Raw genomic sequence first — 24005 nt, 5'->3', positions numbered from 1 at the left:
GCAGATTTTTCTTCTTATTTTAAGTTAAAATTTGTTTGAAAAAACTGAAAATGATCTAAAAACAAGTAAATTTTTAGGTTAGGAGTCTTATTATAAGTGGAAAGAGATTAGTTTTGACTAGAAATGAGACATTTTGACAAGAAATAAGACAAATATTCTTGGAAAGATTTTGAGTTTTTGCAGTGTGGCGCTTTAAATCAACTTGCAAAGCAAATATAGTTTCCTTTTCATTCATGATCCTCACACACATCGAACCTGCCACCTGTAATGACAGATTCCAGATCTTCCACATTTCACCAGTCTTTAAAAAGAAAAATCTGCAAATTTACTGGTTGCACATCTAAAATCTTCGTGCATTGTCTCAAACTTTAGGGGCAATAGTCTGCAGCCCTGTGTGTTTAAAGATGTGATATCATAGTGCAGTGGAGAGGCAGCAGCAGCTCCCACTGCGATGGAAACAAGTTGTTGTGGTTTGTGACCTGAGGCGACCTCTTGCCGAGACACAACACACTAACCCTAACCGTGCAGAAGAACCAGAGTCTGGAGCTGTGAAGTGTCCAGACGCGGCTGTAGTATCTATCTGCAGTCGACGGTGCGTTCGCTCGCTGCTGGACGTCCCCCCGTGTCCCCCCGTGTCCCCCCGTGTCCCCCCGTGTCCCCCGTCGACAGGAACCGACAGACATGGAGTCTGAAGCCGGAGCAGAACGTCATGGCGTCCCCCCTCACACACTCGGTGTTTACACAAGATCATTTCATTAAAGCTTAAGTGCAAATTAGTGAAACACCGCGGGTCGTCCTCACTGGAAGAATGACTCAGTCCCAGTGTGATGCGATGTTACCGAGGCGTTGGTCACCGTCGTCATGTCAACACAGCAGTGTGTGTGTGTGTCCGATGTGATAATACGTCTGTAATGTTATAATAAGCAGGTGCTGAGACGTCGTTACACACAAACACTTGTAGTTGTAGGACGTAACACATTCAGCCTCCACCTGTCGTAAACCCACATTTAATTTTAACCTCTGCAGCCAAGTCATTAATCCTTTTAACAACAACAAAACAAAACTAATTAGTCTCATTTTCCTAAATGTTCTCACTTCCTGAGAATTGTTTTCACAAAAATGTTTTCACTTTGTAAGAATCTGCTCCACTTTTCCAAAACATGACCTCAGGTCCAAACCTCATGAATAAAGCAGCCCAAGAAAATAAACACAGGCTTTTTGTAGACGTGACATCAGAAAAATATGGGACAGTTTTGAATTTATATTAACTTTATTAGCACTTTAACAGTTCACAACACACGTTTTTATATATTTTTTTTGCATTCATGACTTAAATCAATACTTTTGTTTAATATTTTTTTTATATATAAAGTATAAAACACAGTGTTAGTGCTGCAGCTGCTGGTTTATTATATGTTATTTTATTGATTATCAAATGGTTAGCTTAAAAAAAGCTGCAAATGTCACTTCCATAAGCAAATTAAAGCACTATTAATCAATAATGTTAGTACCGGTAGTAATCATGATACATTAAATAGCTTTGAGTTTGCTCTTCATCATTCGTGATATTTCAGGAGCCAGTTTTCATAAATCAGTATCATCCAGTGTAAACTACTACCACACAATAATACAGAATATGTTTCAATGACAGAGGATTTACCAGCCAGAGAGAAAACAGACGCTTCAACAAGACGTCCATTTGGCCGGAGAGGAGACGCTGGCACAGCTGATCACACGTCCACTCGTCTTTAATCTGTGCCAGCCTCTTCTTCCTCCTCCTCCTCCTCCTCCTCTTCCTCCTCCAAAGGTCGTAACGCAGCCGAGCGGAGGCAGAGCAGATGCTTTTATAATGACAGCGTCTTCTCACTCAGTCCATTTGGCAGCAGATGTTGTTATAGTTGCTGTCGTCAGGTCGGTGCCTGCCTGGTAAAGTGGGTGTAATGGGCAGCGGAGATAGAGCAGAGCGCCGCCGCATTTCTGAGTGACATGGAAAATTCCCCACTCACCTCACACTCGGCCTCAGGTTAACACACGGAGGAGGACTGCGCAGCATCAGGCTGAGCTTTTTGATACCACAGACAAAAAAAAAAAAAAAAAGATTCTGGAAAGTCAATTCAGAAACTGCTGATGGGTAAAATAACCAATCATAAAATGTCTATATTTGACTCATCCAGTCGATCCCAGGAATTAAATACACAACAAATTAAATTACTTCATCACAGTGATGCAAAAGTCATATTAAAAATCCAATATTTCCATCAAACAGTCCCACTTATTGATCAGCAACAACGGCCTTAATGGTCTGATGCAAACAGAGCTTTTGCATTAAGTTAATTGGCTTGTTCATCATTAGTTTGTTGACCAGCTATAAAGTTATATATGAAAAAAGATGCTGTTAGTTCATGGTGTAAACTTTGATATCACCTACACACTAGTTATGTTTTTAGTATGAGCATAAACACATTCCCCAGAATACAGAATTTATATTATAATATGACTTTTTTTTTTAAGAAGAACAGTGATTTATTATTATTTTATGTGAATTGTCAGAAAATAAATGTCCCATTTTATTAAAACCTTAAGTGAAACAGCCAAAACTGCTGTAATATTGTTGCTGGATTCGCAAAGTTTCCCCATACGATGTATTTATTTTATTCTAAGCTTTTGAATCTTAAGTTATAGAGGAACATTAGAAAGAAATTAATAATATTTTTTTAATAATAATAAATATTAATTCAATAATATCTATTTATAATATATATATTTTCTCTGTGTGTGTTTATAGGAGACCCACTTTGGCGTCCACTTCATGTCCTCCTCTAAGCTGCTGCAGAACACCTCCGTCCTGGCCGTCCTCCTCTTCCTGGCGTTAATCCTGCAGAGGACCTTCTTGCAGGCTTCGTACTACGTCACCATAGAAACTGGCATCAACCTGCGAGGAGCGCTGCTGGTGAGTGAAACATCGGCGTGGAAAAAATGAAGCTCAGATGTTTTGTTTCCGTGGGGCCGAGGTGTTGCTTTGAAAAGCTCCATGTGAGCGATCGCCGGTCGCAGCAGCTTCATAATATTCTCGTACAAACACGAAGCACCTGATCATTTTAAATGCTGAAAGAGCAGAGAGTCGGGTCTGAACACAAACAACATGAATCTCCCTGTGCGGAGGGTCAATGTCACCAAAACAAAAGGTAAAAGCGTTTCTATAAAATACAGCTGTGTAAACCATTAATTCAGTCAGATGAATCACTCTAGTAGGATAAAGCCTCTGGTATTATTTAGACCACATGACCCTAATTCTCCATTAAACCCTGCAATACTACTGAACACAGTCAGGGAAACAGGGTGGAGTTTGATGCATTCGAGTCAGCTCAGGTCAAATCCTCCCACTGAAAACAAGTGTTTGACTACGATTATGATTGAACCAAAACACAACACATGGCAGGTAATAGAAGTTCAATTAAATGTACTGTGATCGTGTGTTTTATTCCCTCAGTTCCTGGTTCAGCTGCTTTTCCTCAGACGACATTTAACATTCAACGTCTTATTAACACATGGATCAGTGTAAACTAGTAGCATGTTGAGAGTAGTATCAGATGGTAAGTTCATGACAGGTAGAAAGGTCGGTAGGCCTGTGGGAAGTAGGTAGGTAGGTAGGTAGGTAGGAAGAGAGGTTATTGAGGTGATGTAGATAGGTAGATTCAGTGGTATGGTAGAAGGTAGAGTGGTCACAAGGTAGGTAAGTAGTTTGGTCTGTAGGTTGATGAGATGGTAAGTAAATTGGTAGGAAGGTTGGTAGGTTAATTGCTAAACAGATGGGTTGGTTGGTGGTAGATAAGGAGGTGGGTAGGTTAGTATGCAAGTAGAGAGGTTGGTCAGTCACTAGGTAGGCAGATTGGTTTGTAGATGGTTAGGTTGAATGGTTGGTTGGTAGGTAGGTAGGTCCAACTGTTGTTGGCCTGGGTTGGTAGGTAGATAGCTAGGAAGGTAGCTCTCTGGGTGGGTTGGTCACAAAGACGGTAGTGGGTGGGTAAGTAGGTAGATAGGTGTAGATACTGTAGATTGAGAGATAGGGAGGTAGGTCCATGGGTGAGTCACATAAGTAATTAGGTCATTGGGTGGATTGGTCTCTAAGTAGATTGTTTTTTTGATTGGTAGGTACGTAGGTCAGTCAGTTTGTAAGTGGGCAGGCCGAGGGGCTGGTAAGTAAGTTGGTCAGGTGGGTAGTACGTTGGTTCATGGGTTGGTAAGAAGGAATGAACCAACCAACCAGGTTGATTGGTCAACAGATGGGTAGGTTGGTTGATAGGTAAGTGGGTAGGTTAGTATGTAGCTAGGTAGATGGGCCTGTAGATGGGTAGGTTGAAAGGTTGGTTGGTAGGTAGATACGTCAATAGGTGGATAGGTCGGTACATATGTAGGAAAGTAGGAAGGTGGTTAGGATGATCGGTCAACAGATGGTTGGATTGGTAGAAAGGGAGGTGGGTAGGTCTGTGGGTAGATACTGCAGGTCAATAGGTGAGTAGGTTGGTAGGTAAACAACATAATAAACCTGTCACTCACCAAATATAGTAGAAACCAAAAACATGTCAATTCAGGCTCAGAGTATAAAAACAGACATGAATAATTAATCAGACAGATGTAATAATTGATGTGTACAGAAACACAGCTGTGTGTCAACAGTCGGTGTTTTGTGTTGTTCAGGCGATGATCTACAACAAGATCCTGCGTCTGTCCACCTCCAACATGTCGATGGGCGAGATGACACTGGGGCAGATCAACAACCTGGTCGCCATAGAAACCAATCAGCTGATGTGGTTCCTGTTCCTCTGCCCCAACCTGTGGGCCATGCCGGTGCAGGTAGGAGAAACTAACTACACCTCCTCATACTACTGTCTTTCATCGAATGTAGAGTTTTTTTTAACTGTTTTACTGTTTTTTTGTGTTTCCTCCCCAGATCGTGATGGGAGTGATCCTGCTCTACTACCTGCTGGGCCCCAGCGCTCTGGTCGGAGCGGCCGTCATCGTCCTGCTGGCGCCGCTCCAATACCTCATCGCTACAAAGCTGGCAGACACACAGAAGATCACACTAGTAAGTAACTACAGCTCTGGAAAAAAATTAAGAGATCACTTCAAAATGATCCGTTTCTCTGGTTTTTACTATTTGTATGTTTGTGTTTGAGTAAAATTAACATTTTTGTTTTATTCTATGAACTACTGACAACATTTCTCCCAAAATTGAAATAAAAATATCGTCTAAATTAAAACACGCACAAACAGACTTCTGAACAGTTTCTTTCCCAAGGCCATACACTCCCTGAACCAGAAGCACTGATGCACTTTTACCATTTGCACTGTTATTTATAGCCTGTTTATATATTTTTATACATTTTAGTTACATAGTTATTTTTACCTGCTGGCCAGAATGGTTGTGTATGTGTTTGTGTGTATATATATATATTTGTTTGCACTTGTTGACACAGAGGCCACTGGCAATTTCGTTGTATTTTTTTACAATGACAAATAAAGCTTCTATATTCTATATTCTATATTTTAGAGCTTTTATTGGCTGAAAATGACTAAACTAGTCTAAATAACAAAAAATATCAAGTCTTTTCAGACCTTGAATAATAATAATGCAAAGAAAGCATGTTCGTATTTATTCCTACACAGCACAGGAAGAATATTTTAACTCAGGAAGAGTTTATAAATCAGTTTTTGTGGGATAATGTCAATGTTTAATCCCAGCAGTGGTTTTTATAATCTTCCTATAAAACCAGATGTGGTTCAGGTCTCATTAAGTAGAATGAGTTGTGTTTGTGTTGGTATTTAAAAAAGAAAAGAAAAGAATGACTGTCATACATGCAGAGATGCTTTTAAGAAACATTTGTGAAAGTGGTCTCTTATTTTTTTTTTTCCAGAGCTGTATACCAATGTACTTTGACGCCATTTGATTACAGTAAAGATTAACACTTGATCCCTACGGTGTGTTCAGGAACACTCCACAGACCGTCTGAAGACGACCACAGAGATCCTGAAGGGCATCAAGCTGCTGAAGCTGTACGCCTGGGAGAACATCTTCTGTGACGCTGTGGAGGAGACCAGAGGCAAAGAGCTCACCAGCCTCAGGACCTTCGCTTTCTACACCTCTCTGTCCAGTAAGATGGAAGATGATAAAGAATTAAAAAAAAGCTCCTTAGTCTGATCTGGAAGGAACTCCTATTAAGAATGAGACAAATAACCTCTGTCAATAATTTAAGAAGCAGCTTATTGTCTTACTTTTAATTTATTCAACCTCATTTAAATATTTATTGACACTGTTTTATGGTTTTATACCCTAATATTACCAGTTTTTAACCCATATATACTTTAATTCCCCTCGTTTATGAACTTAATATTACTTTTTGCGTTTATTTTATCATTATTGTTATTTTATCCTCATGTAAAGCACTTATTATTAAGTATTAATAATATTTATGTTAATGGTAAAAACATGAAAAGTCCCGCCTATAACTGGTTTACAATTACATAAATATTCTGTTGCATATATTCAGTTCTCGTTGACACAAATCAGCCTGAATGCTTCAGTTTTATTCTGAAATATCAGATAATTACGGCCTCATTTATTAGCTTGAAATTATGTTAAATCAAGTAAATATTGCATTATCTTAGCTGCTGACTTTCTTTCCAGTTAATGAATGAATGAATGAATTTATTTATTTAAAACAGGGACAATGCACAAAAAGCATTAATCTTGTAAAACAAAAAGAGATGCTTTGAGCCAGGTTATAGCAGCAATTGCTAATTTCTGCCTGTAGTCCCTGGGCAGGTAAAGTTGAAGCAGATACAGTATTAAAATCATTGCAATAGGACGTAAGTGACAAAATGACCATAATATTTTAAAAATTGACAGAATGCACTAATAAAAGCAGGGAACAGGGATAATGAACATCAACATTTACTTTATCTACATTACACTCCTGCTTAAATCGCTACAATAAAACAAATTTCCTCTTTCTCTCTCTCTGCAGTTTTCATGAACGCTGCGATTCCCATCGCCGCCGTTCTTGCGGTAAGAAAAAACTTCACCTCTGCATCAACAAGACGTTTATTCATGAATCAATTCTTTGAGTGTGTGCTATAAAATGGCACTTGTATTGCTTCCTTTTTTGTTGTTATTTGTTGTTGCTTTCTCCTATTGTTGTTGTTGATTTATCCTCTGAATGTGTATATTTCTTGGGGAGGTGCTTCTTATAAGCCCATGTAGGGTTTTTTTAACCTCTCCTGCACTTACTATTCTTCTTTCATTTCTGTTTTTTGTAATTGTCGTTTTTTTATGGTGCAAATAAATAAATACAAATACAATCTGTTACTGATCACAAGAGAGATGGTAAAAACTTTAAACCCTGTCTTTCTCGCAGACGTTTGTGACGCATCACTTCATCAATAGTACCGTCCCCACCCCGTCGGAAGCCTTCGCAGCTCTGGCTCTGTTCCACATCCTGGTCACGCCGCTCTTCCTGCTCTCCACCGTCGTCCGCTTCGCCGTCAAGGCTCTGGTCAGGTGAGTGTCCTATTTATTCTTACTGATGAGGCTGTTTAGGCTGAGTGGTGGGGGGTCGGGGGGGTGTAAGACCTGACTAAACAAGGAAGACAAACTGGAGACACCGGGTCACAAACTGGACGAGGTTCTGTGTTAAATCTAATTAAAGGTGCATGGAAGAAACCTGACGGCAGCGAGTGGAAGAAACTCTACCCTCCTTAGAGATTACTGCTGTTGGTATCATCACAATTACACTTATAGTATTCTTGGACCGTGTGTGTGTGTGTGTGTGTGTGTGTGTGTGTGTGTGTGTGTGTGTGTGTGTGTGTGTGTGTGTGTGTGTGTTGCAGTGTCCAGAAGCTCGGCGAGTTCCTTCAGAGTGACGAAATTGGAGACGACAGCTGGAGAAATGGAGACATGTTTGTTTCCTTCGAAGCTGGAAAAAAGCACATGGGGGCGGTGAGTCCAACTGATAACTGATCAATTAATCAATCAATAAAAGAGCTGATAGATGATGATGTTTATTGGGAAAACACCCCATCGGTTTTCGTTTTATATCTAATTCAGCTCAAAATTTAGATTCATCTCATGTAGTTGCTGTTGTATAATATTAAAGGGGTAGTTCAACGTTTTGGCAAATAGGCCCATTGCCATAATCCCTATAGTCATAGCAGTAGGTTCGTTACCTTTAATTGTCGGTGCAAGCTGTTTTTAGAACGGCGGAGCAGAGCCGCGAGCTGCTCAGAGCTACGCTACGGAGGCTCATGGGATTTCTTGGTTTCCCTCATCAAACTCATCAAATACACAATCCAACAACTCCACAACGCTCTGGTGGACAAGTTGTGACCTGCACAATCACCACGCTATGAGATAATAACACAACGTTACCAGACAGAGTTGTTTTAGAGGGAAATTCATGCAAAACCACTGATGCGTGTTGCCTTCAGGGACAGTTTTTCAGCAATCAGTCTCTGTATTTACCTCTAAAACAACTCTGTCTGGTAACGTTGTGTTATTATCTCATAGCGTGGTGAATGTGCAGGTCACAACTTGTCCACCAGAGCGTTGTGGAGTTGTTGGATTGTGTATTTGATGAGTTTGATGAGGGAAACCAAGAAATCCCATGAGCCTCCGTAGCGTAGCTCTGAGCAGCTCGCGGCTCTGCTCCACCGTTCTAAAAACAGCTTGCACCGACAAATAAAGGTAACAAACCTACTGCTATGACTATAGGGATTATGGCAATGGGCCAGTTTGACAAAATGTTGAACTATCCCTTTAAAACACAGCTTCCTGTATCAGGATTAAGGCTCCAATCCAATACAATGGGACTATTTGTTTAATAGTGACGGTTGTTATGCCGACCAGAGTCAAACTTTCCTCCAAAGAACCTAATAGATCTGACGGAGGTGATCTCTCCGTCGTCACTTCAGGTCTGAGGCTCTTGGGATTTCCAGATGTCACGTTAAAACGACACTCGTGGCTCATGAAAACCGTCAAACTGTTCAAAGATCCAAACATTTATCCAGACGGTGTTTAACAGAGCGCGGCGAAGGTGCCAAGAAGTCGCTTTAAGGTGCCGAGTTGAACAGCAGCTTCAACAGTTTGGATCAGCGACACCGACACATTCCTTCCATGTGACTCCAGGTAACTCGTGTCGGTTTCCACGGCGGCGACAGGTTGCTGCAACGCTGTGTTTACGGACGTGTTTTCAATAGAGATTTGCCATGATGCAGAAACACTGTGTAAAACAGCAGAGCTATAAAGTTACAGGTCCAGTGTGTGATATCTGGCGAGGTTTATTGTCAAAATCTGAATATACGACCCATGAATATATCTATTTAGTGTATTAATGTCTTTAAAATAAAATTAGTTTGATTTGGCCTCATTATTATTCTTTTATATAGAAACATATAGCAAGGGTCTTGCTTTAGAGAGTGTCACTTCTCTTGCGCTGCCATGTTTGTACGGCAGCCCTAACCCTAAATCCAACCAGCCAGAGAACGCGTTTCTTGAGTTTTGCGTGCATAAATTTCAGGATTTCAAGCAATTCAATAAAAAAATCCTCCAGAAAGAGATCTCCAACCATACCTTTAAGGAAAAGAAAAGCCTTAAGACATCTCAGATTGCATATATAAAGACTCTATCCATAAAAACATCAACCTTTGTTATAAAATGTGTGTTTCAATGGCACAGAAAGACACACAAGATGACTAAAATTATCTTTAAATAAATGAAAAAACAGTTGGTCCATTTTTCTTTTTGCTTTACTGGACAAAAAGTGTGCAAATTCAAAAACACCCAACTGCTTTAGTGCCCAACAAAGAGTTTAAAATGGCGGTGACTGTGTTAAACTGCTCAGTCTCCAGCTTATACACATACTGATACTCGCAACAAAACCCACAAGTCAAAACATTTAAGTGTTTAAATGTCAGTACATTTCAGCTTTAATTTCTGCAGGACTGTGAGTGATGCTGATAAATATTTACATTAACATATATATTTATAAATGTCACGTCACTTCCTCAGGACTAATGGTTTAGAAGGTTTGAAGGCCATGTTAGGTGGTGGCGGGCGGTGGTGGGGGCTTCAGTGACTCACAGCTCAGACTGTAATCTGCTGTGTGTCTGAGGTTTCAGGCGACTGAGTCACATGGTAACTGACTATTATGTTGCAGTGGGATTATCACTGTTTGTGTATGAGACACCGGGACCACGGAGCAGAGCCACTCCTCACAGGCATAATGGTTTTCAAACAGGATCAAGAGGCATTAAGCCCATTATAATGGAATATTGTTAAATTCATTATTCAGTAACTAAATTGAATCCAATCCAATCCACTTTATTTATATAGCACATTTACAAAACATAAAAGTTTACCAAAGTGCTGCACAGTGCTTTACATACAGGACAAAGAGCACAAAATGGTAAGAAAAACATAATGAGAATTTGAAATAAAGCCATAAAAGAACCAACAGATTTAAAAGCCAAACAATAAAAGTACGTTTTAAAAGTAGGTACTAGGGTGGCGGACATTTTTATTAATTGAACTGTAGTGTTTTCAAGACGATATAAAACAATCATTCATAGATATTTACTATCAATATTTTACTGCTGCTCTTACTTTAAAAGGCCCATTTATAATGCAGTTGTTTCATATAGTAGCAGCTGCATTAGTGTCTGTTTGTGAAGCCATTATAAAGTGTCACTGTTACCGGCCTGCACTTTCTGTTAGATTGTTCAATCAATAGATCAATCATCAATCATGTTATTATCCATTTCCAATAGTAAATGTTGTAAATGTATCAGCAGAGCTTCCTGGACACTGGGAGAGTGGTTTTCCCAAAGAAGCAGCTGTTACAGATGTTGTGTTAGTAAGAGGAAACTCACCGGACTCTCTGTTGCGTTCAATGACTCAGTAAAGTCCAGTGAATGTCGGTATATTGACACAATAATATCACTGCTCCTGGTCTCCTGAGGTTGATCCCTGTTGGTTTTTGTCGACCCCCTTAATGGAGTTTCCCCGACGACACGACTGAAACGGATTATTGTTTTGTTTTATTTGACTTTTTTAGACATTCGAGCTCCTCAGGGGATGAACCCCGATGTCCTCAGTGACCTCCCGACCCCTCCCCTTACACAAACAAATACTGTACATGAAAATCTAATAATATTTTAATAATAATAATAAAAATCATTTATATAGAATTGTAGCTCAAATGCATCACATTTTATTTTTGTTTCATTTTATTTCGCCTTTTTTTTTTAGTCCCATCGAGTTCAAAGATTGAGACCAAAGATCTCTTTCCCTATGGAGACCAGGCCAAGAGGGCAGCCACATCAGAAACGATTAGACTAACAATATTAATTAAAACTAATACAAAATACTTGCACACAGACAAGATAGACTGCAATGATTTCACCAGAACTTTAAATTCATTCAGTGTTAACAAGGGCTTGAATTGAAGTTCAGATTGTAATTTGTTCTTTAGCATTAGACGCCCCTAACCTAAATGCTTTCTGACCCAGAAAGCATAAAAATAATATAAGGAAAACATTAAAACATGTCAAGAAACAGTAAAATAAGAGAAGAAAATGGAATTAAATTGATGATATAAAAAGCATTGAATCATGTATAGTTTGTGTTTCTTATCTTAAATTATCTTATCTAATCAATACTTGAAAGAGTATTTAAAAGAAGTGTTGAAGTTTCCTTTTAAATATAATAAATAAGCTGATTTCTCTAGTTTTCCTTCAATAAACCAACAGTAATACAACTCTTCTCTCACCTATTAAGAGCTGTGTTTACATGAATATATATAATAAATACACAGATTATGATTAAACCTTAACCACAGTAACATCATCATCGCTGCTGCACGGCAACAAAACCCATCGACTTCTGTTTCTGTTTCCTTTTCCTTCTGCAAACCACACAGTTACAGTATATATCTAAAGTTGCATCACTGTGAGTGGCTGTGCGGCGGCGGCGGCGGCGGCGGCTCCTCTGGAGACACCGACCTTTTCTCCAGCATTAACGTGCGTCAGTGCTCCAGAAAAGCAGCGACTGTTGTTGTTGTTACGTGTTCTCCTTCAGGCTTCAGATGAGACAAACCGTGTGACCTCGACTTGATTCCTGATGTCGGTGCAAATATCTTTTAATGTAAAAGGACTGAGGACTTGAACTTGTGCAGTGCAGTGCAGTGTGTGTTTATTAATGTGTGTGTAGTGTGTTGATAATGAGAGCAGGACAATGTGGAAGCAGAGGGATTAAATCCTTCGGGGGGCAACATCCTCGAGGTTTATGTTTCACTTTGTCTCCTCCCCAGGGGCCTAAAGCGGATGCAGGACAAGTCTCCAGTTTATTAGTTAAAACTAACTTCAAATCTCTCCTCTCCTCCTTCCCCCTCCTTCTCTCCCTCCTCACTCCCCCTCTTCACTCCCATCCTTTTGATTTCCCCCTCAAGACCAAAGCCATCAACAGGAAGAAGCCCGTGCGCTACCAGATGGACAACTACGAGCAGCCGACCAGGCGACAGATGAGACCCACGGAGACGGAGGATGTGGCTGTAAAGGTCAGGGTCAAAGGTCGCGCAATGACGAACGACTGGAGAGAGAGAAAGAGGGGATAGGGGATGGGGGAGTGGGGGGGTGGGGGGTAGGAGGGGATGTCTCAAAGACACCAAAGACAGTTCAGAAGAAGGTTTGGACTCAGTGTTCAGATTAAATGAACTTTATAGGAGAAAGGCTGTTTCTATATAGGAGGAGCTGAACATCAGAGATGATCAGATGTTTAAAGGGATAGTTCAACATTTGTGCAAATTGGCCCATTGCCATAATCCCTATAGTCATAGCAGTAGGTTCGTTACCTTTAATTGTCGGTGCAAGCTATTTTTAGAACGGTGGAGCAGAGCCATGAGCTGCTCAGAGCTACGCTACGGAGGCTCATTATGGGATTTCTTGGTTTCCCTCATCAAACTCATCAAATACACAATCCAACAACTCCACAACGCTCTGGTGGACAAGTTGTGACCTGCACATTCACCACGCTATGAGATAATAACAGTACGTTACCAGACAGAGTTGTTTTAGAGGGAAATTCATGCAAAACCGCTGATGTGCGTTGCCTTCAGGGACAGTTTTTCAGCAAGCAGACTCTGTATTTACCTCTAAAACAACTCTGTCTGGTAACGTTATTCCGATTATTTGTGTCAATATAAACATGGCTAGTGTGTGGAAACAAGTTCAGGTGTAGACATGATGGAGATGGACGAGCGTCAATGAACAGAAATAGATTATTATAACAGAAGAGATGTTATACTAGGAAAAAATATAACAGAAAACAAAATGAGAGTATAAAAATAATTCACTTATCAATTTTAAACCCAATATTCACCCTGATTCATACAAGTGGAGCGTCTGTGGTTCAGGAAACAGATGAACACTGGAGTAGACTCCTTATTTAGACCTGCTGGCTGCTGGTCCACGAGTCAGAAGATCGCTGGTTTGATCCCCATGTTTGATATAGGACCTGATAAGAGACATTAACGTCCATTTGGCATCTCCATTTATATGTGATATGACTGACAGCTGTTTGATGTGCTGTTGTTGAGAGTAAAAACAAACTGAGTGCTTGAAAAGAAATTAAAACAGCATTAATTATTAATGGTGTTAACGACCAGGACTCTGACAGGTAGATGAGTTTATCTCTTTAATGTCAGTGATAAAAAACAAAAAGAAGACCGATAATCAGATGTTTCTTTATATTTATTATTGTCATTAACACTCACACACACATGAAGACACGTAGGAGGAGCTGCTTCCTGCGATCACTATTATAATTGTTCACTCGTCTCTGTCAACAGCTGTTTCATATCTTCACTGTTTGTTCTGTGCATCTGCATGTGACGTGTGTTTACGTGTGTGTGTGTGTGTGTGTGAGGACTCAGGAAGTGTAGGATTCACACGAGAATCCATTGCCCCTGAAACTTCTCTGTGAATTGGTCCCAACATTTTCTCAGCCCCTCTGTGAGGAGAGGCCGCTCGTCTTCCTGTCTCTTCCCTGTGGAGTGACGCTGCCGAGCGAGCGGGCGAGCGAGCGGCCGGTCGACTGTTAATTAACTAGAGAGAGAGAGAGAGGGAGAGAGAGAGGGGGGGGGGGGCACACAGGGGAATTACACTGAGACTCCTCCACAGTAAACACAGTTCTTATAGGAACTCATCAAAGTCAGTTTTTGTGATACGGCTTCATTCATCCCAAAGGTGCTGCAGGTCAGAGTGGAGGTCAGGGGTCATGGCGGGGGTCGTGTTCAGGCTGGTCAAGTTCGTACAGTAGGGACCCAAAAATAAACTGGGACAGAACATCATTGTCTAAAATCCGTCTGCTGAGACATGAAGGTTGAAACTCACCCAGGGAACAAACCTCGGAGCAGAAGTCTGTGGACAGTGTGACCACATTTATTCTCAGCATTTGTTACAACCAGAAGAAAAAAGGTTTTTCTTATGGTTTATTCTCAGGGAGTACTTCTTTTTACAACATGCATTTTGTGAAGTTTACACTTAAAGGGATAGTTCAACATTTCGGCAAATTGGCCCATTGCCATAACCCCTATAGTCATAGCAGTAGGTTCGTTACCTTTAATTGTCGGTGCGAGCTATTTTTAGAACGGTGGAGCAGAGCCACGAGCTGCTCAGAGCTACGCTACGGAGGCTCATGGGATTTCTTGCTTGCACCAACAATTAAAGGTAACGAACCTACTGCTATGACTATAGGGAGTGTGGCAATGGGCCAATTTGCCAAAATGTTTAACTATCCCTTTAAGACCAAAGGCTTATTTTTATGTTTCACATAGTCTTCACACATCTGTTTTGCGTCGGAAGGGGACCAGCTGGTCCAAACATATATATGAAAAGAGGAATCCAGTACACTGTGTAACTTGCACAAATATTTTAATTTTGGCGACGTTTCGGTTTGTTTTCGGTCGCCAAAATTAAAATATTTGTGCAAGTTACAGTGTGCTGGATTCCTCTTTTCATATGTTTCACATCCTAAATATTTGATTTTACAGTAACACATCGTTAATTTCTTTTTGTTATTTTTCCCACAGATTTGTGAGTTTTTATTTCTTGTTAATTTGCCATTTTTTCCATGCAAAATTATGTTTTATTTCTCACAATTTTGTGACTTTACAATGTCAGAGAGTATCCAAGATTTTGGTCGAAAATTTGAAATTTTAGGGGTTTTTTTGCAGGAAAATTCAATTTTTAAATAAAAACAGCCCTAATATACCATCACAGTGTAGTGACTGTGTGAAATTTTATGATGACATGCAAAACAGTGATCATTGGTTTGTATGTTGTGTAGTTTTTCCTGAAGAGACTTTGTGTTTGATGTGCAGAGCTGTCAGTGGGGAGTCAGTCAGTCAGTAACTATGGAGACAGAAAGATGGAGAGATGGGAAAGACGTGACACGGAGGTCAGAACGGAGGATGTTGTGATTCACGTTTTGCCGTCGTCGTCTTGAATTGATCTTTAATCCTGTAACTTCCTCTGGCTTCCTGCCGCTGGATTCAATCATCTCTCTCTGACCTCACACTTCCTCCGTTTGTCTTGTTTCTCTCTCTCTCTCCTTCTTTCTTTTTGATCATATCTATTCTTTCTTTTCCCTTTTTCTACCTCGTCCACTCTTGGAAAAGTTTGATTATCATGTTTGTCTTCATATCAGTGTGATTCTTTAATGAAGGGGTTCAGTTACTAGATAAAATAACAGATAAGAAAAACCATCTAATCAATACTTTAATGTTAAAATCAGCTGTTTGAACTCATCAAACAGATAAATCAGTTTTTAAAGTGAGCTCCTCTCAGATATTTGCTGTTCCTCCTGACTCTGGACGTCTTCTGGGATCGGTGTCGTGGGGAGAAGGGAACAGGGGGTTGTCAGATAAAATAAACATCAAATAAACAAATAAATGCAACAGATGGGAGGAATGTAAACAGAGGCCGAGCAGGAAGCAGGGACACGGATCACTCACACAAACTCTGTTTCATGTTTGGCTGCTTTTTGGGACTTTAAATACAGAAGAAAAAAAAAAATATATATATATATATACAGTATATATTTATATTAAGATCTGAAATGTGCATGTTTAAGCTGCTGCTGCAATTCAGGGCTCTTATTTTGAAAATATCTAGTAAAGAAACGGACCACAGCAACTCTTATTTGCACAACAATTGAGGCTAAAACGTTTTATTTTTCACCATTTTTACTGAGATTTTTATGATAAATAATTGAGTATGAATATATAAGAAAGTATGAATAGCCAAAATATACATGTGCTTGTTTTTCAAGGGGATGAAAATGCTAATTATTACAAAAAAAAACAGATTCTCACATATGTGCACTGTGCAGATATATTTAAGTCATATTTATGCATAAAATTAAGGTTAAAGTATCATTGTTAATTGATAATGCATCATTATCACTAATTATTAATGTTTCCAATAAACCAGTTGAATCTCAGGCTATATAATATATTTATTGTCTGTTTACTGATTGATTCCTTCCTTTTGTTGACTTATTCTAGGTTAAAAGTAGAAATTCTGCTAAAAGTAAACTTCAGATCCTCAACATTTTAAAAACGTTTTTGCACTTTTGTGACTTTGAACCTTTAACCACATTTCTCTTTCACATCATAGTTTTGAACCTTGACACATTTAGGATGCAGCAGAGTGAAGTGATCTCAGTGTGAGTCTCTGCAGTGTTTACTGTCAGAGTTTCTCCAGGTCAGGACAGAAAACGGGTCATGTGCTTCTTTTATTTTTTTGCTTTTTTTTCTTACAATGGAAAGAAAACAGCACGTAGTCGGTCACATGTTGCACAACGACAACTCACTGAGGGACAGAGAATAAATGAATCCACTGCTTTATATATATTTTTTCCTTTTCATTCTGTATTATGTTTAATTTTCTGTCTTTGTGTTTTTTTTCCAGGTGACAAATGGATTCTTCACCTGGGGGAGAAACCTGTCCACACTGTCCGACATCAACATCCGCATCCCGACAGGTGAGACCGTAAGCCGTCAGGACTTCCTGTAACTTTGTGATGTCACAACTAAGCAGTCGCCACCATTAAGCCCCGCCCCCTCACCACCTGGATCCAACCAAACAACACTTTGCAGGATTTCTCCGGGTGTTTTATTCTGAAATCTGCTCTATTTTTTGATTGGATCATACAGAAAACAGTCAGCCAATCAGAAGAGAGGAGGCTCAGAGCTTCCTCCTCCTCTCTTCTGATTGGCTGAAACCGACCTGTTGTTACTAGAGCTCCAGAGAGAAGCTGAAAGAGGAGAAGGAAAACTACACTGAGATGGTTTTTAGATGTTTCCTCATGGATCAACCCTTCAAAATAAAACGCAGAGGAAGTGTAAAATTTGGACTTTTTAAAATTAAATTTAAACGACTTTTTTTAAAAAACACCAGAGTTTGAGATTAAGGATGTCATGTTAAAAAATGAATCATCAGAATAAAGTTAAAGCAGAAGTAAGCGATCCGGTCGTTTTGGCTAATGCTGCGTTCCAGGCAGGCTTTTGAAACCGTAAATTACAGCTTCAAGTCACAACTTACGACTTTGTAGCGTTCCAGGCAACCCACTCGTGTTTTTCCGACCTGTTTTACCTGTGAAAGTCACTATAACGGCCACTCGTAACTTCCGACCCGTGAACTCGTACCAGATCGAACTGGTACGACTTCACAGGTCAGAAAAACACGAGTTACGGGTTGCCTTGAACGCACCATAACTTCTTGTCAGCCGATGGAGTCAGCAGCCCCCGCCCTCGTCATGGATCTATTGGTCCTCGTCCCTACGTCACCACATTCAGGCGCATCCCTTGGCTGCACACACAGCCCTGCATGCCGTTCTCTCTCCTCATTGGATAAAAACTGTAGGATACGATAAATGTTTTCTCCTCGGCTCAGAGCAGAGCAGAGTGACTGAGAGACCCGTGTTTCAGACCAAACACTCTATGTAAGTGATTGCTGTCGGAAGATAGAACTATTTAAGACTTAGATTAACACAAAAATATCGCTTACTTCTGCTTTAATATTTGTACAATATCCACAGGAAACTATTACAACAAGTCGTTGTAGTTTGTGTTGTAGTCGTTGTGTAGTTGACGTTGTCTCCTCCTCAGTCTCTGGTCTGTCAGTGGGGTAAAGGCTGATGAGTCACGTCGCCGTGGGAACGCTGTGATAAAATAATGTGAATGAAACGTGCAGACGTGCTGTCGCTGCACCATACCTCACACTGATGCTGCTGCAGGCGATGTCACTGAAATACCAAGTGTCAGGAGACCAGGTCACTGTCACACACACACACACACACACGCTTGTGTCATCCCCTGGGAAGTGACTCACTTGCTGTCCCAGTCGTACAACTACTGAGACAAACAGGATCGGTTGTTCTGCCAAGTGCTGGTTGTAATGTCATATGTGCGTGTGTTTGTGTGTGTGAGGATATCTTTGCTGTTGCACTGACGGTTGAATTTAAGTGTTTAATTAAAGGGATAGTTCAACATTTTGGCAAATTGGCCCATTGCCATAATCCCTATAGTCACAGCAGTAGGTTCGTTACCTTTAATTGTCGGTGCAAGCTGTTTGTAGAACGGCAGAGCAGAGCTGTGAGCTGCTCAGAGCTACGCTACGGAGGCTAATGGGATTTCTTGGTTTCCCTCATCAAACTCATCAAATACACAATCCAACAACTCCACAACGCTCTGGTGGACAAGTTGTGACCTGCACATTCACCACGCTATGAGATAATAACACAACGTTACCAGACAGAGTTGTTTTAGAGGGAAATACAGAGACTGCTTGATGAAAAACTGTCCCTGAAGGCAACGCGCATCAGTGGTTTTGCATGAATTTACCTCTAAAACAACTCTGTGTGGTAACGTTGTGTTATTATCTCATAGTGTGGTGAATGTGCAGGTCACAACTTGTCCACCAGAGCGTTGTGGAGTTGTTGGATTGTGTATTTGATGAGTTTGATGAGGGACACCAAGAAATCCCATGAACCTCCGTAGCGTAGCTCTGAGCAGCTCACGGCTCTGCTCCGCCGTTCTAAAAATAGCTTGCACCGACAATTAAAGGTAACGAACCTACTGCTACGACTACAGGGATTATGGCAATGGGCCAATTTGCCAAAACGTTGAACTATCCCTTTAATGAATGAAGTCCATTTGATGAATAGAATCTCAAATTGTCAGTTCATTAGGAACACTTGTCTAAATATGATGTTATCTAACAACAACAGTGCTGCAGTAAATTCTCCTTCATGATGAGTTTGACCTCAACTCGACGCCGGAAACATGAAGTTCAGGGTGAAGTTCATGGGTTGTATTGTTGTAGAGGAGTGAATCAGTCTCCTCTGACCTCTGACCTCTGACCTCTGACCTCTGACCTCTGACCAGTGTTTAGGTCTCACAATTCTCACGATTCCCCTCGTCTTGTGATTTTGAGTTTGACGTTGCTTCTTTATCAGTTCTCAAAAGAATGTATTAATTTATTACTATGATAAATGACGACTTGGTTTCTAATATGCGCAGGTCAGCTGACGATGATCGTGGGCCAGGTGGGTTGTGGGAAATCCTCGCTGCTGTTGGCCATGCTGGGCGAGATGCAGACCATCGATGGGAGAGTCTACTGGAGCAAGTAAGACACTTACTTAACAATATCGCTGTATAGATCATGTCACAGGTTTTAATCCTGTGGGGGAAAGGAAAAGAAAAAAAAGCTGATTTTCACCCCATGAAGTAATTAGGAATTTTATCTCACAAGATCTTTAAGCAACACAACATTTGCAGTTTTAATTAAAGATGAAAAAGTCTATTTTTATTTAGTTTTTTTATATTTAAAAGGATGTCGTGTATACAAGTTCAACACTTTGTTCTCTATTTATCATTTACCTCAAAGATTTACTGTGTCTTTTATGTGTTATTTATATATTAATATAAAGGAAATGGTACATCTTTGAAATAACTGGTGGATAAAGAACAAAGTTTAGAAACAACTGAGATTTCTACAGTATCTGGTCTGGGATCAGAATAAAGGATTAATACGTAGCATCAAGTGTTCAGTTCAATTTCAGATGATTTAATCAGATTAAAAGATTTTGTTGTTCAATCAATTAACTTCCTCATGAAAAAAGGTTTAAAAAATTAATAAGAGAAAACCCCATTTTAATGGAATTAAAATGCTCCATGTGTTCAATAGCAGGAGATATTGAATCACACCAAAGAGGCTTTTATTATGAAATTACCACCGTTATCGTTATTCTCATCATTATCTCACTATGTGTTTTTCTGTTTCTATCGTAACAGACAAATTCATGTGATGTGAAATTATCTTGTCTCACAAAAAAAAGGAAAAAAAAATCAAGAAATGACAGTTTGTTATAGTTACTGAATCAAAACTCAGATAAAACACAGTGACTCACACTAATAAGGCTCTTATTTTGACACGACTAGTGAGCTGTTATCAGTTTGGATCACATTTTATTGCATTTACAGGCGTTTACTTATTATGATATTGACTTGTACTGCAGGAATAACCAGTTGTTATTGTCTTTAGAAGCTCCTTCACCATTTTATCACATATTTTATCACATTATTTAGTAATTTTAGAGTTTAAATACGTGATGGTCAAACAATTAAACTTCTAAAACGACGTCTGCAGCCGCTCATGACGATAGAAAATGTTGGTTACCTGAACAAACCTTGGTTTTCTGAGTGAAGTCATCTTAATACCTTGACAACGTCCTGCTTTTTCAGGGAGTATGAGGGGCATGCAACACTATAAGACGACCAAATGTACTATACACACACTCTCTACTTGGGAATACAGTGGAAACAGGAAATAGTCTGTGTCAGAAAACAGTGTAGCTGCACGATTTTAGATGATTTCTTGGATTTATCAAGGGAAAAATATCGTTTTTTCAGACATGGACACTGGAGAGATTCGTCAGATTTAATTCTATTATTAGCTGCTACATCCTAATTTCATATTTTGTCACCCATAGTGTTAAAGGGATACGCCAACATTTTTTTTTTCCATGTCTTGCCTCACTCCCGAGTCCATGACCAGCAGATAGACACCATCCTTTCGACTGTGCGTGCAGTAACAAGGGAGATAGAGCCGTATCGCCCGTAATTAGCTTAGCTCAAACGCTGGAAGTGTATGGGTAGTGTTAGCCTGCCTCCACCTAAAGTCATCAGAGAAACTCTTCAGCAACTCTAAACGGTAACCGGCGGGCCGATCTTGGTCTCAGAGCTGACAAAACTCTCCGGTAAGGCATCTTGAGTGGTCAAATGCCGCTAACGGGACGAGATCGGTCAAAACGGAGGGTTCAAGCAAAGACGGTTTATTTTGGTTCAAGCTAGCTACATAGCTTGAGTAGCGCCAAATTCATCCGAACAAAATTGTAACCAGCTGGTATTTAGACAAATTAACGACACACTGCTGATCTAAACGGCTACTTTCTCGCCTAAAAATGTTTGAAATGTCGATAAAGTGATATATTTACAGAGTTTAGAGCTAAAATGAAATCAGCTTCTGACTGCTGATTTCGGCTCGGGTAGGAGGCAGGCTAACACTACCTATACACTTCCAGCGTTTGAGCTAAGCTAATTACGGGCGATACGGCTCTATCTCCCTTGTTACTGCACGCACAGTCGAAAGGATGGTGTCTATCTGCTGGTCATGGACCCGGGAGTGAGGCAAGACACACACAAAAAAATGTTGGCGTATCCCTTTAAGCAGCTCGTTAGCAGAGGATTGAATTTAAGATCCGAGTGTGTGGAAACTGGAGGATCTGAAGCCACTAGAGCTGCACACTAACCTCTGCTGTGTGTATCTGTGTGTCTGTGTGTATCTCTGTGTGTGTGTGCACATCTGCACCATCTGTTAATGTGACTGCACTTACACACATGGTTGTGAATGTGTGACTGTGTGTGTGTGTGTTTGCTCTCTTTACCTCCTGCTCTCTCTCTCTCTCGCCACATCAGCCTTCCTGATTGTGAGATGATCCACGAGGACATCAGGTACTTTTGTCTCTTCTAAAACTTCTTCTTTTTCTTCGTCTTCATCCACACAGACTAAACATTCACATTCAGGTTTGAACAGACTCGTTTATACGGAGTTTAATTACTTGAAGCTGCCAACAAGTGAAGAGCAGAAATAAACCCAGAGACGGACGAATGAATGAGTCACTAAAACAACCTGTGGTTTTCTGCCACTACCGACCAACTGAACACGTCAGCAGTCAGAGATAAATCCAGATGTTCGCACAAGTTTTAATGAATCAACGTAACAGTCACTGCAGCCGGGAAGTGATGACAATATAAACATCTGGAGTCATAACGGTTTGAAAGTAATAAACGTCATTTAAAGTTACAAAAACTTTTTTTCTAATTAGCAGTTTTATTGTGTGACTGTGAGTTTATTCTATGAACTTACATTTTGATGTTTTCTTTGTAAATTTAGTTTAGCAACGATACTGTGAACAATTTCCACTTTTTCCTTGCAAGATTATTCACTTTTAAAGAGTTATTTAAAGGAAAAAAAGAAAAAGAAATAAGAAATAAACCTTTAATATCGTTATTATACGTCAAATGAGCAGCTACGTCTTCAGGGCCAACTACAGTGACTCGGTATCGGAAAATGTTGAGACCACAGGGCTAGCTGGTCAGCGTGCAAACTTCAGTAAGAGAAAAGAGGTGCAAAATGACAGATGTTGGCAAATTAAGGAATAAAGTGTCATAATGAACCACAAGATTGTTCAGTAAACGGCTGTTTATGCAAGTAAATATCTCTGTTAATCATCTTTTCAATCAATCAATCAAATCTTTTGACTCCATAAAGATCATCAAGACAGTTCTGACTACTGCAAAGTTACATCTTTGTTTTTGTCTTTCTCATTTCACTTCATTATCTTTCTGACTGTTTATCTGAACTCAACTTGAACCAAATTCTGTCCATTTTGAACCCAAAAACCCAAATTTAAACTACAGTTCTCTAAATCAGTGATAATTTAAACAGCTAATTTGAAGTTTATAGACACTGATTGTGTTTTTGTGAATGAATCTTAAAACCTACAGTTCAGCCGTTTCAATAAAACCCTGTCTCTTGTACAGGGTCAGATAAACTCCTACTGAATATACGTAATCCTTTAACACACACTCATAGGATTCAACACATCATTGTGGATGAAGCCACTAAATCTAATTATCACAGACAGACATGACTGCATCACTGACAGGGTGGGAAGGTTAATGTGCGATTCAGAGCTCTTATTTTGAAAACATCTAGTAAAGAAACAGACCACACCACAGCGACTTTCATTTGCACAACAATAGATCCTTAAAAGTTTTATTTTATGACACTTAAAGCAGAAGTAAGCGATCCGGTCGTTTTGGCTAATGCTGCGTTCCAGGCAGGCTTCAAGTCACAACTTACGACTTTGTAGCGTTCCAGGCAACCCACTCGTGTTTTTCCGACCTGTTTTACCTGTGAAAGTCACTATAACGGCCACTCGTACCAGATCGAACTGGTACCACTTCACAGGTCTGAAAAACACGAGTTACGGGCTGCCTTGAACGCACCATAACAGTCCTCGTCCCTACGTCACCACATTCACGGCGTTCCTTGACCCGTGTTTCAGACCAAACACTCTATGTAAGTGATTGCTGTCAGAAGATATAACTATTTAAGACTTATATTAACACAAATATATCACTTACTTCTGCTTTAATTATTTCTTTTTATATAGATTTTTATAATAAATAACTATCCACAAGTTTCCCGATGTCATCTATGGTCAAAACCGGCAGCCGGTTTTGCATTTTCGGTGGTATTGTACGTTTCAGTCGTTGTCATAGTTGCTGTAAACGCATGAATCTATTACTGTAACGCTGGCTTTT

General features: G+C 39.9%; 1 protein-coding gene across 1 annotated transcript in view; it reads left to right on the top strand.

Annotated features, from left to right (window-relative positions):
- The window catches only part of abcc9 (ATP-binding cassette, sub-family C (CFTR/MRP), member 9), a 76187-nt gene that overhangs the window by 14045 nt on the left and 38137 nt on the right, over positions 1-24005 (top strand). The window contains 10 exon segments of the mRNA XM_083999574.1: positions 2786-2950; positions 4699-4854; positions 4952-5086; positions 5990-6152; positions 7026-7066; positions 7416-7558; positions 7888-7996; positions 12501-12608; positions 17023-17095; positions 19635-19740. Coding sequence (XP_083855700.1) covers positions 2786-2950; positions 4699-4854; positions 4952-5086; positions 5990-6152; positions 7026-7066; positions 7416-7558; positions 7888-7996; positions 12501-12608; positions 17023-17095; positions 19635-19740 — 1199 coding nt within the window.

The sequence above is a fragment of the Trachurus trachurus genome (assembly GCF_905171665.1).
Source record: "Trachurus trachurus genome assembly, chromosome: 23".
NCBI lineage: Eukaryota > Metazoa > Chordata > Actinopteri > Carangiformes > Carangidae > Trachurus > Trachurus trachurus.
This window is presented reverse-complemented; position numbering and strand designations above follow the sequence as displayed.